The sequence below is a fragment of the Bison bison genome, unplaced genomic scaffold, assembly GCF_000754665.1.
Source record: "Bison bison bison isolate TAMUID 2011002044 unplaced genomic scaffold, Bison_UMD1.0 scf7180017864250, whole genome shotgun sequence".
NCBI lineage: Eukaryota > Metazoa > Chordata > Mammalia > Artiodactyla > Bovidae > Bison > Bison bison.
The window spans coordinates 1,759,370-1,774,826 of record NW_011494822.1 but is presented as its reverse complement, the minus strand read 5'-3'; the positions used below and the strand labels follow the sequence as shown (position 1 = coordinate 1,774,826).

The following is a 15,457-nucleotide window of genomic DNA, read 5'->3' as shown; positions in this document are numbered from 1 at the left end:
ACACTCACTTCCCCTGGGAACACCACAGCAATGGCAGCAAGGCTGAGGGTGGAGACCTCACATCGCGTACCTGCACCTCCACAGATGCCAGCCAGGCTGAATCCCCGGGCGTCCTCAGGAGAGAAGCGTTCCAAGTCCAAACACACACAGGACCATCCAGAATGAGAAGATGGAGATCACCACAATGGTGAGTCCTTGCATGGCCACATTCATATTCTCCATTTTATCAATACTATAAAGCATGTGGAGGTGGGGAGGCTCTCATATAAAGTGCCTGCTTTCTTGACTTAAATCACCATTAAGATTTATGCTCAGAGTCAAGAAGATTGTTCATATTTCTAAAGACTGCTTCCAATGTGGGTGGTACAGTTATGAAAAAGCTCAAAAAAAGCAACCAACTTATTCGAAAAGTGGACTGAACATAATAAAAACAAAATAAAACTGCACACCATGGCTCATTAAAGACAATCATCAAGAATTGTAGACCAGATTTTCACAGTCATGTTTAGATTTTTGTTGCTTTTGAGAACGTTTCTCTTCGGCAGCAATGGGACACTAGTGGCTTGAAATGCACTTGAGATGTATCCAGACTCCATCTCTGAAGGCTTGGAGACATGGGCAGTCACGGAGCACAGGCCTTAAGGAACTGGGGGAATTACATGAAGCCAAAAATAGAAGAGCTCTTAGTACTCATCATAGTTATTGAGATCTGTAAAGTAGGCATTAGAATAGGTCTTCCTGGTGAGATGTGGGTTGAAGTATTTGTTTCTTTCCTCTAGGATCAAGTTGTTTTTGTTAAACGCCTGTAAAATATAAGATAGAAGATTTACGAGTACTCAGTAAGCAGTATTTCAGAAAGAGAATATAACAGGAGACGATTATAGTTGACCCTGGAACAACACAGGTGTTCGGGGCACCGACCCTCCTCGAAGCTGAAAATCTGAATATAAGTTATATCCACTCTCCATACGTGTGGTTCTTCCACGTCTGAGGTCTGCCCGGACCCACAGTGCTGCACCTGGATTCAACCAACTTCCTATCGTGGAGTACGGTAGTAATACTGAAAAAATCTGCAAATAAGTGGACCCAAGAAGGGCAGTGTTGTTCAAAAATCTGCTGTGTGTGTATGTGAGTTCTCCCCTAAGCCTTCATTGTTTTCAAATGTCTTTTCTCACTTACACGCTTCTGCACATCATTTTCCTCGTTGAGGACTTGCCTCATAACTAGGATGAGGTCGGTAGATTTTTCAGTCCAGATTATTTTTGAGCTTTACTCAGAAAGTCTACTTTTGAACTTTAGTCTGAAAATTTCCAAGAGTTAGAACACCTAAATTGAAACCTCCAGGAAACCTAAGACTCTAGTGATTTCAAATTCACGAGCACTTTGAGTATTACCACTTGTAACTGAGTAGCTGTATAAGCAGCTTTTGGATTGTCATGGTACATTGATAAAAGATTTTGAAGGAACACATTTACATAAATGCATGAGATTCTTAATTTCTCATTTTCTACACTTGTGGGAAGGTGACTGTGGTGGTGGTGGTTTCTACTGCAGCCATTTCTGACACAAAAGCTCCTTCTCACTAAGAGAATAGTTACCCATACTCTGGGGCCTCCCTGGTGGTTGAGATGATAAAGAATCTGCCTGCAATGCAGGAGACCCAGGTTCAATCCCTGGGTCAGAAGATCCCCTGAAGAAGGGAATGGCTTACCACTCCAGTATTCTTGCCTGAAGAATCCCATGGACAGAGGGGCCTGGCTGGCTACAGTCCATGGAGTTGCAAACAGCCAGACATGACTGAGCAATTTTCACTTCACTTTACATACCCGTACTTTTGTTGAACTATCCCAAGTAGAGGGTAAATTATGAGAGGCTCAAAATAAAAGATGTTAGGTAGGTGGCAGAGCCCAAACATCCAGGATTTATCTGGCCAAGGAGTCATAAGAAAGTTCTAGAAAGACTCATTAGAGCCTGGACAGCGGTACTTTGCCTTCAGAGCAGCAAGATTTCAGATTAAGTGGCTCCTGGATCTTCAGTGAGAAGAGGAGACCAGCTAAATGATCTTCAGATGCTTGAAGCAACTGATCACAGGTGAGCTGATGGGTTGGGATCACACGGAGAAGGGCTCCCTTCTTGGCTACTGGAGGTTTCTCCTTGAAGATTCTTGCTCCTGGGAACACATGTTCCTCCTCCTCTGGGGGCTTGGTTCTGAGAAGGTGTGTGGGGTGTGTTATTAATTCTTGGGGCTTCATTTCCTGGCTCTATCATGGATCAGTATAACGTGCTGATGGCTGCTGGATCCAGCTCTGTCTCTATGCATGTGGGGGCCCCATGGTGATGAGAGGAATGAGAGAGGCCCCTGCAGATCCTGGGACATAAGAGCCTCCAACTAGCTGAAGCTGTGAGGGCTGAAGAAACTCCGTTTTCCATGTGGGAAAGAAACTGGATTTTGAATGAAACCATCACAGCAGAGAGACAGGGCATCAACATACTCCCTAAGGACTATTAAGGGGAACCATGAACTTCACAGGAATGTCAAAATTCAGGTAGCTTAATGAAATGATGGCATTTGCAGCAACATGCACAGACCTAGACAGGATCATACTAAGTGAAGTACGCCGGACAAAGACAAATATCGTATGATATCAATTATATGTGGAATCTAAAAAATAATACAAATGAACTTATTTACAAAGCAGAAACATAGAAAATAAACTTATGGTTTCCAAATGGGAAAGGTGGGCATGGGATAAATTAGGAGTATGGGATTAATAGATATATATCATCATATACAAACTAAACAGCAAGGATTTACTGTGCAGCACAGGGAAATATATTCAATATCTTGTGAAAGCAAAGTGAAAAGTGAAAGCAAAGTCAGACTCTTTGAGACCCCACGGACTGTAGCCTGTGAGGTTCCTCCGTCCATGGAATTTTCCAGGCAAGAGTACTGGAGTGGGTTGCCATTTCCTTCTCCAGGGGATCTTTCCGACCCAGGGATTGAACCCGGGTCTCCAGCACTGCAGACAGACGATTTTACCGTCTGAGCCACCATGGAAGCAGCACAGGGGAACATAGTCAATATCTTGTAACAGCCTATAATGGGAAAGAATCAGAAACCAAATGTACATGTAACAGAATCACTTTGCTGTGCACCTGAAATTAACACAACACTGCTAATCAACTCTCTTTCAATATGTCAAATAAAAATTAACGGAAAAAATAAGAGATGTCATTCACCTTGCCCCTCACCCCATGACCTGAATCACCACCACTGAGTTTTGCCGACAGCCCCCAGGATAACACCTGCCTCCTTGGCATACCTGGCCACAGCAGTGGCTGCTGATCCTTACCTTGATGGCCTCCACCGAGTCGTACTTGTCCAGTTTGTTAATGTGGTTGGTTATGCTGGTGTTGAGAGGGGCGGGTGCGACAGGGTGGATGACGGTGGCGTCATGGGATTGTTGCTGGTACCGCTGGCAGTAGGTGTAGACGAGCAGCGTGAGAAGGCAGCCTAGGATGGAGCTGCTGAGCCCCACGGCAATCATGTGGAACAAGTTAAACTCTGGGGAGACAAGAGCCACAGTGAGGCCACCGGGAAAGGGACACACTCCTCCCCAGCACAGTGGGCTCAGAGGAAAAGAGAAGGATGCAAGGGGAAAGCACCACATTCCTTCCAAAACCAGGAAATCATCAGACCCTCCTTTGAAGTGTCCCAGGGACTTCCCCGGTGGTTTGCAGTTAAGACTCTGCCTTCTAAGGGGGGCGCTGTGGGTTTGATCCCTGGTCAGGGAGCTAAGATCCTACGTGTCTTGTTGCCCGCCCCCCCCCAAAAAAAAAACAGAAACAAGATACAAGACAGAAACAGTATCATAACAAATTCAATAAAGCCTTTTTCTTTATGTGGACCATGAAAAAAAAATCTTTAATAATATAAAATGTCACTGCTACCAAAACACTTCTCCGCATTGACCAGTGTAGTTTATGTCAATGCTTTTATGGATTATAACCAGTCTTTTGGACGTCCCCACACACCCTAGCAGAGACATTTTTTCTCTTTAAAGGCTTGAACAAGAAAGTCCTTCTGTCTCAAGTGCAGCATGATCTGTGGTTCCTGGGGTTCCTAGGGAGCACGTTTTCCATGCTCCTGAAGGGACTGAGGGCCCCAGCACACAGCCTGTCTGTGTCCTGGGAACAAAGCGAGGATGCATCTCACTGCTTCCCATCCCCACTCACCTGCAAGCCTGACCACTTCCCCTCTCCTTTATCGCTTCATATTGTTTAAAACTGTGCTCTGATTGCATCATTCTTAATGTTTCCACTACATTTTTGGAATATGAATATGCACATATTGTAAAACATTAGAAAGTGCATAAGGGTAGACAAGAATAAGTCTTTTTAATTTTTTTAATTTCCAAGAGGAAACGACTGTCACCATTTCTGTACTATGTTTTGGAGACACAAGGCACACTCACATGCTGTGTGTGTCTGTTGTAAATGTCACCCAGGTACCATTTTTTTCATTCACTTTGTATTTTGGAGACCTTATAAGTAAAATGCTTTACTCCAAAGAAACAAAGGATTTGTATCAAAGAAATATGATCTTTTAATGGTCATGAAATGACCCTCTTTTATACAGTGTTTTTTTCCTACTTAATAACATTTCAAGTTATTTTGAGTTATAAATACAAAATATTGAAAAAATGAACTGATAGGGCCTTATGTCTCTAATATAGGATTGGTTTGAGTGGTATCAAAGTGGCATAGCAAGGCCTGCTTAATGTCTGAGAAAGAACAACAAAATAAAAAATAAGATATTCACTGTGTGTTGGTAAAACACTCGACAATCAAAATTTTAAGCCTTTTAGGAAATAAAGATGACATCTGAGCCGTGCCCGTGAAGCTGAAATTACTGAAATTCAGGTAAAGCAAAGTATGACCTCAATGCTTTTCTGCTGTCTTGGCAATGTATGGCTCACCAGTTGCCTGAGGGTTACTGGCCTTGTGTCTCCATTGCACAGGGCGCTTCTGAGGATCTAGCTTTCCTCCCAGATGTCCCCTTCATGCATCACCAGATGCCAAGTGTCACCCTTCCTCTCTCTCACTGCCCACTCTGCACTCAAATGGGACCACTGAAGATGCCTGCTGGGTACCACTGTGGATGCCGGACGAGAAGACTGGGCCACATGGGGAGGTCCCCAGGGAGAGAAGACCTGTGAGTCTGTTCCCTGTACCCAGCAGGTCCTGGCATATTTGTTCTTTAATCACCTGGGCTCCTTCCCAAGGACTCTGAGGGCTGCCTTTGCCTCACCTGGAATCCAGAGCACAGGTGGAGCATCCTTCACCCATCTCTAAACCCTCTAAGCTTCTCCCTCTAAGCTGTGCCCCTTTGCTGCTCCTGGACACCATATTCTGGGGCTCTGGGGCCCTAGGAACTGGATTTGCACCCCAAGGTAGATGAAGATGGTGTAGAAGGGCAGCCTCTTCCTCTGTCCCCTGTGAGCTATAACCAATGTACTGCCACTCCCACTGAAATTCTAAACTGATGATTCCTAATAGAGGCCTCCAGTGCCTTCAGCACCTGAGGCTGGATAATCCAGGAGGATGATACTAGAACAGTCCACAGTACCACCCATTCCCTGACATCCACCTCAATTTTTCACTTCTTGATTATTTGGTCACTGGTTTAACAAAGTGAAAGGAATAAATAAATCTGTGGCGTTTTCTGATTTTGTCTAAAGCCTTTAGGGCTGAATCTGGGACAGTAGAATTAAGTATGTAAGGGCCATTCTACTAGCAACCATTAGAAGCTTCTACTCTAACCCTAAAGCCACCCTCAAGGTAAGCAAGCGTGGACTCCACACTTGTCATTTCTCAATGCTTTATAGCCATTTAGACCCTCCAGGGTCAAGGCCATGTGGGGATAAAAGCACTTCTGCTGCCTATATTTTCCTCCAATAGTTTCAGAGCGTCCAGTCTTACGTTTACGTCTTCAATCCATTTTGAGTTTGTTTTTGTGTAGGTGTTAGGGAGTGTTCTAACTTCATTCTTTTATGCGTGGCTGTCCAGTTGTCCCAGCACCACTCATTGAAGAGACTGTCTTTTTTTCATTGTATATCCTTGTCTCCTCTGTCACAGATTAGGTCACTGTAGAAGCAGGTGTTTTTCTCTGGGTTTTCTATCCTAATCCATTGAGCTATAGTTTTGTTTTTGTGCCAGTACCATACTGTACTGATTACTGTAGCTTTGTAATATAGCCTGAAGTCAGGGCTCCTGATTCCTCCAGCTCTGTTTTTCTTTTTCAAACTTGCTTTGGCTAGTTGGGGTCTTCTGTGTTTTCATATAAATTGTAAAATAATTTGGTTATAATTCTGTGAAAAATGCCATTAGTAATTTGATAGGGATTTCACTGAATCTGTAGTTTCCTTTAGGTAACAATAGTCATTTTCACAATATTGATTTTTCCAATTTAAGAACATGGTACATCTCTCCATCTGTTCATGTCATCTGTTTGTCTTTTACTAGTGTCTTACAGTTTTCTGAGTATGGATCTTTTGCCTTCTTATGTACATTTATTCCTAGGTATTTTATTCTTTATATCCAGCAAAACTGACTTTCAAGTATAAGGAGAATAATCTGTTGTCTCAGTGTCACAACTTGGAGAACACTGTTCACAGGAGCCCTTCCTGTGGGCATATTCAGAGAACAAGACCCATACAACAGGCAAGACACAGACAAGAAGTTGGAGGTGAGCCTTAAATACGCAGCGGCTTGTAAACAAAGGCCAGTGAGGGTGAGAGGGGAGCACGCACGGCACAGCCGCTCTGGGTTCTGATGGTGCAGACAGAGCACAGCTGCAGATTCTGTGCTTTTCACACATGGAAGACTGGTGGGGACTGTCTGTCTAGCAAGTCCATTGGCACCATTTTTCCAGCAGCATTTGCTCACCACGTGTCTCTGTGTCACATTTTAGCAATTTTTGCAATAGTTCAAACTTTTTTTTTTATTACTGCTATAATCTGTTATGGTAATCTGTGATCAGTGATCTTTGATGTTACTATTGCAAAAAATTATGACTTGCCAAGGCTCAGATGATGGTTAGCTTTTTCTTTTTTTGGCAATACAGTACTTTAAAATTTATAAAAGTACTTCTGCTGTAGTAGTAACATATTATATTATAACAGGGGAAGATGTATGACTCTCTCCATATGCAGATACTTTGTCATTAGTCAAGTGAATCATTCCTGCAGGTGCCTGGGGAAGGCTGGGCCAGCTGACATCCCTAGGATGATCGTATAGTCTCTGGGTCTCATGCAACTAAAAATAGCTCTCAAAGTCAGAACCTTTCAAGAGGCCTACATTTTTTTCTGTGTAAGTGAAAAATTGTTCCTATTAAATCTCTTGAATCTGCTTAGTGTGGCACTTTGCTTTGAATATGCTTTTTTGCTATTGTTTTGGTTCAGTAAATTTGGAACAGAGACCAATTACCCAGTGGGCTCAACTGGCCAATTATCTGTGTAAAGTTTGACTGATTTTTCAATAAGCTGAAAAAAGTTATCTGTGAAGTCCCAACATCCTCAAAACTCCTTGCTAGGTAACGCTTTTTACTTGTCACCTACAATTAGCCCCATCTGACCTCTTACCCCCAGGGCTTCCCCGGGGGCTCAGACTGTAAAGAATTGGCCTGTAATGCAGGAGACTCGGATTCAATCCCTGGGTCAGGAAGATCCCTTGGAGAAGGGAATGGTAATCTCCCCCACTATTCTTGCCTGGGAAATCCCATGGACAGAGGAGCCTGGAGGGCTAGAGTCCACAGAGTCACAAAGAGTCAGACACGACTGACCATCTGGAGCACGCCTGCACACATGACCACTTACCCACCTGCTCTGCTGTGCCAGTGTCAGCAGCCTAAGACCAAAACAATGAGTTTTGAAGACTGTGATTAAAGTTTCTATGACTGAATCAATAGCACCTTGAGGTTTGATTTGGTGCAGCATATGGCAGAACTGGCTCAAACACACAAATGCTGAGTCTTAGGATGGAAGTGGGCCTTCTGTCCCTCCTAGCTCAGTTGGTAAAGAATCTGCTTGCAATGCAGGAGACCCAGGTTTGATTCCTGGGTTGGGAAGATCCCCTGGAGAAGGAAATGGCAACCCACTCCACAGAGGCTACAGTCCATGGGGTTGCAAGAGTCGGACACGACTGAGCGACTAAAGAGAGTAAGAGAGACAAAAGGGCCTTCTGTGTCATGTCCTCCTGGATGTTCAAGGTCTTGGCAGGACTCCCATATCTTACCCTGAGAAGGCCAGCTGAGGAAAGTGGCTTGTGAATTTGTGTTACACCTGCAGGGTCAGTCATGCTGCAGAAGCATCAGCTGGCTGCACCCAGATTCTGCCTTGAAATCCCTCAGGATGGGGACACTCTCTATAATCTCTGCCACTCTGGGGACCCTGGGTATTGTCTAAGAGTGCTGCCTGGACAGAGATGCTATGGCTGCAGACCCCAGACACCTTCCCGTGGGACACTCAGCACCAGGACTCTTTTCTTGTGGTGATTGTTGTTTAGTTGCTAAGTCATGTCTGACTCTTTGTGACTGCACAGACTATAACCCATCAGGCTCCTCTGCCCAAGAAATTTCTCAGGCAAGATTATTGCAGTGGGTTGCCAATTCCTTCTCTAGGGGATCTTCCTGACCCAGGGATTGAACTGACATCTCCTGCTTTGGCAGGCAGATTCTTTATCACTGAGCCATCTTGGAAACCCAAGGTGCTCCGGGCTTAACACTCACACTGGGATCCCACCGTCTGGATCTAGACCCAGCTCCACTTCGACTTCCTGTGAACCTCTTCTCTCTGACCGTCTCTCTGTTTATAAAATGCAGATAAAAGCTCTGGCTGCTATGCCTTCTCTACAATTCCCAAAACCAGTCTCTGAACACAAATGATTTTTCACCACTCATCTGGCAGCGAAGCCCGACCTGACCGGACCTGATCGTTTGCTGCAGAACTGACCAGAAATGCCAGGAGGAGCATTCATTAGCTGCTTCCCTTCACCCATATTCCATGGCAAGGTCTTTAAACAGACTGGTTACTATGGAGTGTGGTCCCCAGATCCTCGGGGATGTCATACTGTATATGCCCAGTATCAGCCGTCTATACCCTGAAAAACGCTGACTTCCGAATCCTTCTCTATTGCCAAGGGTTTTACAAAAAGAACCGTGGGCTGCGGCACCCACAGGAACAAACTTTGCAGGGATGAAATAGGAAACCTCCTGTCATCTGATACAGTGTTGAGCATATAGTGACTGATCCAAAAATACTAAGGTGCCAATTATTCTTCTGTGAACCAACCCACATTCATCTTGTAGCTGGATCCCAAGGTGTGTGCGTGCTCAGTTGCTTCAGTCATGTTTGACTCTTTGCAACCCTATGGACTGTAGCCCGCCAGGCTCCTCTGTCCATGGGATTCTCCAGGCAAGAATACTGGAGTGGATTGCCATGCCCTCCTCCAGGGGCTCTTCCTGACCCAGGGATCGAACCCCAGTCTCCTGTGTCTCCTGCATTACAAGAGGCTTCTCTACCGCTGAGTCACTGGGGAAGCCCAGATCCCAAGGCAGTGGTCGCTAGTCTGTGAACTCAGTGAATTGACCCACATCAGACTTGAGACTTCACCCTTCTCAGGCACAGGGCTCTCCTGGGATATGTCATTTCTTTCCAGATGAGTTGGAGCTATTAGAGTCCCCACTGTACGCACCCCTCACAAAACTGGAACAGAGTGGGTGCTCAGTAAACACGACTGAAAACAAATGGATTAACAGATGGCTGAGTAAACAGAATGTAACAGTGTAGACAGACTTTATCAGTGTATTTAATAACGCAAGTACATCCCCAAAACACACCTCTGAAAATCCAGCTTCTTTCTGAGTGTGAGAGACCCAAGACCTTTGACCTGAGCTGTCTGGGACTCCCAGCTGGAATAGATTATGCTAAGACTGGTCAGCACGTACACACAGGAAGACACTGGTCCTGTGTTTGGGTACTGGCTCCACACAGCAGCTGGAGAGTGGCTGGACTCTGATCAGTGGACAGCCAGCCCCTCCAGTCCAGACAGGATAGAACTAGACGGGAAAGTCCAAAAGCATCATGGATTTGACCCAAGGAATGCGATTTCTGTCATTCAGGGTTGCTGGAAGTTTGAAAAATATCTCTAGAGATATGTCTAACCTTTCGCCCATAATAAAACTGTATCATTTTATTGCTTCAGCCTTTTGGAGATCTGAGGCTGGCTGTCATGGATTTACACCATAAATATAAACAAAATGGTTGCATTCTGTTTTACTCGTGGGAAATCTAACTGTAGCTAATACCAGAATCACTGGATCATACAGCTTACATCCACCAAAAACACCTGAGGGCCTTATTAAACCGCAGAGCCGGACCCCTCTCAGTGAGGTTCTGATTCTGTAGATTGAAAGGGGCCTGAAAACCTGCATTTCTATCAAGTTCCCACATGATACTGATGCTGCTGATCTAAGGACCCAATGTAAGAATCACTGATGCAGACATCAAATATGGACTCCTTTGCATTTTCACTGCCAAAATAAAATGTGTTTAGATCGAGGAGTTCCTCTAATCTGTTTTTCTTGGTCAATAGCAGAAACATCACATGAAACACATGAGATTAGAAACAACTGGAAAATATCAGAAATGCACTAGGAATTAATTAAAAAGCAGAACTCACCCCCACATCTTTTCTCTTCTATGCTGCTGGATCTGGCCACAGACACTTCTGGAAAAAAAGATTCAATCACAATGTATGAAGGGAAGGAAGATCACATTAATGATTCATTTACAAAGTGTCTAATGATTTTGAGTTTTATGTGAGTCAATGTTTCGAAAAGCGTAATCAATTTTTTTTTAAAAACACAATTATTTGTTTGTTTTAGCCAACCTGAGATGCATCTGGTCAAGGTCATCTTGATTGCAAAGGAGTGAGATTCATTACAGCAACAGAGAATACTATGGTCTCCCAGACTGAAATCAGGGCACTTGTTTCAAAACAAGGGTGGAGTTTGTGCAGATTTTCTGTTACAATGTATTCTGCTCTCTGTGGAACACTGCAGCGTCTGCCTCCCTGGTTTCTGCCTCAGATCTTTTGTCTCATCAAAACCAGTGTTGTCACATTCCCTGGGGAGGAGACCATTCCACTAGAGCTCAAAAGAAATTGCCTCAACAAATAATTTTCCTACTCAGAGCTCATTCATGCTGTCTTCCATGCTTATGTGAAACCCACAAGTAGGATGCCAATAAAAGGAGAGATCCACCTAAATGTTTAACTCCCAAGGATACACACCATTTTAGGAGTCCAGAAATGCTCCTGATTTTTCATTCAATAGCAAGAATTAAAAATATGTCTATGGTTGAAAAGGAAACAATAATAAACACTCCTGCAGTTCTAGACGGTGGAAGATTGAGGTGCCTTAGGAGGCCTAAGGTAACTTTCTCTAAAACACGACTACATTTTCCTTTAGGGGAAAACAAGGTATTCTGTATTGCAACCTTTTAAGAGGTTACTCTCTGCTTTTGGTCCATGTCAGAGTCCTAAGGGACATGGTAGAAATATGTGAAATATTTTGTAAGTATCTAGCCCATGCCTTTTGGTTTGGTGTTTAGATGGTATCACCACCTCAATGGACATGAACTTGGGTGAACTCTGGAAGACAGTGGAGGACAGGGGGGCCCACTGTACTGCGGTCCATGGGGTCGCAAAGAATCAGACAGTTGAGTGACTGAACAACAGCCGGTGCCTGGGTGAGCATGTGATGGGTGATAAGCTATCACTATTAACCAAACATTGATTTCACATGGAAAGGACTGTAGCCAAAGGGCCAGCCAACCTCTTCTCTAAGACGAGAATAAGGATCGGTTTCCATTTTCCCAAATATACTAAGATTACATGAAAAGAACGGTCCTCTTTTCTCTGTGCAAAAAAATATGCACAGCATGGCCAAAGCACTTAATCTAATATTTAAAAAAAAAAAACAATCTATTTTCATTTTTTGAACAAACTGTGTTATAGTCAATAAATTGTAGAAGATATCGTGCTTAAAAAATCTTAAAACTCATGGCCTAAATTCAAGTCTCCAACTGCATTACCCACAAATCCATGCATGTGTGCATGCCTGCTAAGCTGCTTCGGTTTTGTCTCTTTGCGACCCCAAGGACTGTAGCCCACTGTGCTCCTCTGTCCATGGGATTCTCCAGGCAAGAACAGTGAAGTGGGCTGCCACGCCCTCCTCCAGGGAAACCTGTATCTCTGTCTATATCCACGCCATGCCCTCCAGAGGACCTTCCAGATCCAGGGATTAATCAGCATCTCTTACGTCTCCTGCTGCTAAGTCGCTTCCGGAGAAGGCAATGCACCCCACTCCTGTACTCTTGCCTGGAAAATCCCATGGATGGAAGAGCCTGGTAGGCTGTGGTCCATAGGGTCGCTAAGAGTCGGACACGACTGAGCAACTTCATTTTCACTTGTCACTTTCACGCACTGGAGTACTCTTGCCTGGAAAATCCCATGGGTGGAGGAGCCTGGTAGGCTCTGGTCCATGGGGTCTTGAAGAGTCGGACCGACTGAGCGACCGCAGCCTACCAGGCTCCTCCGCCCATGGGATTTTCCAGGCAAGAGTACTGGAGTGGGTTCTTTACCACTTCTTATGTTTCCTGCATTGGTAGGCAGGTTCTTTACCACTGGCATCACCTGGGAAGCCCCATCTATGTCCACACCCTATCTATACATCTGTGTCTTACATCCAACTCTCACATCTATATCTGTGTCTACTCTATCTGCATGCACGCATCTGCATCTACACCTGTATCCACATCTATGTCTACGCCTACATCCGTATCTACGTCTACATCTGTATCTATGTGTGTGTGCATGCTACATCACTTCAGCTGTGTCCTACTCTTTGCAACCCTGTGGACTGTAGCCTGCCAGGCTCATCTGTCCATGGGATTCGCCAGGCAAGAAAAGTGGAGTGGGTTGCCATGCCCTCCTCCAGGGGATTTTCCCAACCCGGGGATAGAACCTGCATCTCTTATATCTCTTGCATTGGCAGATGGGTTCTTTACCACTACACCACCTGGGAACTCCCACAAATTCATAACCACCTTGAAACCATAAGAACTGATTGAATGATCTCTTGTTTTACCAAACAGAACCTCAAAGAGCAGTTAAAACTCCTACCCATGAATCATTTCCTCCTGAAACATCAGAAGTGATTTTGTTCACACTAATAAGCATCTCTGCCCCCTTACCTGGAATGAAGTTGGAATCAAAAATGCAGGGCCGGCTTTCTGTGGTGTTTCCGGAACACTGGCTGCCCACGGGGAACAGAAGGACGCACTGGCGGACACGGACCTGGACTCCAGCCACGTCACACTCTGACCACTCTGACCACTCCGACCAGCTCTCTGCAGGGGCCCGAGGAGACGAGATGAGGCAACAAGACCATTAACATCCACCAACCTGGAAGCCTGGCAGCTTACCGACATTGAGTTTGCATACGATATTTATAGTTTACAAATAAGATAGACTCATATCTCATGACCAAGTTCGGTAAATAAAACACACTGGAGCATGAATCAAAGAACTCATATACCTTTGATTAGAAATAATGTGCTTAGAGTACACTTTCTAAAACACACATTATTTTAATGCTCTAAAGTAATGTTAGACACTATCCTGCAGGATCATTCACACTCACATACGTCCCTGGAGAATTTCTACAGGTCTCAGCACCCAGGCAAGAGAACTGACGTTAATGAGAAAGTCTTGGCTGCTGAAGGGGGTTCAAGCTACTACACATACTAATACTTTCTTTTCTGTTATGAAAGCAGCCCTGCAGAGTCAGTACACCACTGGCAGGCGGCACTTGAGGTAGAATTCGTTCTATCCCGTGTTTACTGTGCCTGAAGCACCAAAGATCCATGAACAAGTCTGGGTCAAGGTCAAAAGATGAGCCAGCTAAGGTCACTTTACCCCAGAGGAGGAGATTCCCTAGGATTTGTTAAATTTGCCCAGGTACACAGATGTGTGAAAAGAGAGGATTAATACGCATTTTAAGTGAGGAGTTTAAAAAAAATGAACTCTCAATAATATTTCTGAAATATTAATAATATAAAAATATTGTTAGTACACACTTTGCTTTTTTCTTCCTTTTTAAATGTAAGTATCCTCTTTGCAGTTCAGGGAAAATCTGGAAACCAAACTTGTGTTTTGATCGATTGTAAAGGGTACAGTATTTCCTGAGAAATGTGTAAAGTAACTGCTTTTGGACTGACTGAGGATACAGTTTCTAAACACTTCTCAATATATAGGAAACCTGCATGGAAAATATTCTGGAGCTAGTTAAAAACACACACACACACACATACACACACGTTAGTGTGTTTCAAAGTTTAAGTCAGATTCAGAGGAGAGTGTCTCATTTTCACTCCAAGTGGTCCCTCTATGTTAGAAAAGTGAACTACTCTTGGATGGGGAAGGCTCTGCAGGGTGTCCACTGGGCACCTCGGCCGCCCAGCCTTGGAGCCCGGAACCCACGCCTACGGCCCTGGGGGGATTCCCGTGAAAGCCACTCCATAAAGGCTCTCTGATTCCCACCCTGATTCTCAGCAACAAAATGTCAGTTCGCATTCCTTGCCTGCCTGCTCAGTCACTCAGTCATGTATGACTCTTTGTGACCTTATGGTCTGTAGCCTGTCAAGCTCCTCCATCCATGGGATTTCCCAGGCAAGAATATTCGAGTGGGTGCCATTTCCTTCTCCAGGGATCTTCCCGACCCAGGGATTGAACCCACATCTCCTGCATTGGCAGGTGGATTCTTTACCACTGAGCCAGAGGGGAAGCCCCTCAGTACCCATTACCAGCTTAAATATTTTAAGAATGCTTGGTCATCACCAGTTTCTGTTGCTAGTTCTGCAACCATGGCATGGTGAGAATGATTCCATCATATTAGCAGAACAACGTGTTATGAAGTCACTTCACGGGCAACACTGTGGCACCGCTGTGTCCCCTCTTTTAGTCTTCCTGAGACACACTTCTGTCAATTTCACCATTCCGCCAACAGAGCGAAAAGGGAAAGTGAAAGCCGCTCAGTCGTGTCCGACTCTTTGCACCCCATGGACTGTATAGTCCATGGAATTCTCCAGGCCAGAATACTGGAGTTCCCTTCTCCAGGGGATCTTCCCAACCCAGGGATCTAACCCAGGTCTCCCGCACTGCAGGCGGATTCCTGCTGAGCCACAAGGGAAGCCCAAGAATACTGCAGTGGGTAGCCTCTCCCTTCTCCAGCAGATCTTCCTGACCCAGGGATCGAACCGGGATCTCCTGCATTGAGGGCAGTCTTTACCAAGGGGAAGGCCAAAATCGCCCTGTCCTCTGCGCTGGGCAGGGA

General features: G+C 44.8%; 1 protein-coding gene across 2 annotated transcripts in view; it reads right to left on the bottom strand.

Annotated features, from left to right (window-relative positions):
* Nucleotides 1-6: 6 nt before the first annotated feature.
* The window catches only part of SEMA5A (sema domain, seven thrombospondin repeats (type 1 and type 1-like), transmembrane domain (TM) and short cytoplasmic domain, (semaphorin) 5A), a 559,453-nt gene continuing 544,002 nt past the window's right edge, over nt 7-15,457 (bottom strand). For both annotated transcript variants that reach the window (XM_010847535.1, XM_010847536.1), the window contains 4 exons: nt 13,317-13,472; nt 10,741-10,788; nt 3,354-3,565; nt 7-803 (listed from right to left, as the gene is read on the bottom strand). In XM_010847535.1, coding sequence (XP_010845837.1) covers nt 684-803; nt 3,354-3,565; nt 10,741-10,788; nt 13,317-13,472 — 536 coding nt within the window. In that variant the 3' untranslated portion in view covers nt 7-683. The remainder of the gene's footprint in view (nt 804-3,353; nt 3,566-10,740; nt 10,789-13,316; nt 13,473-15,457) is intronic.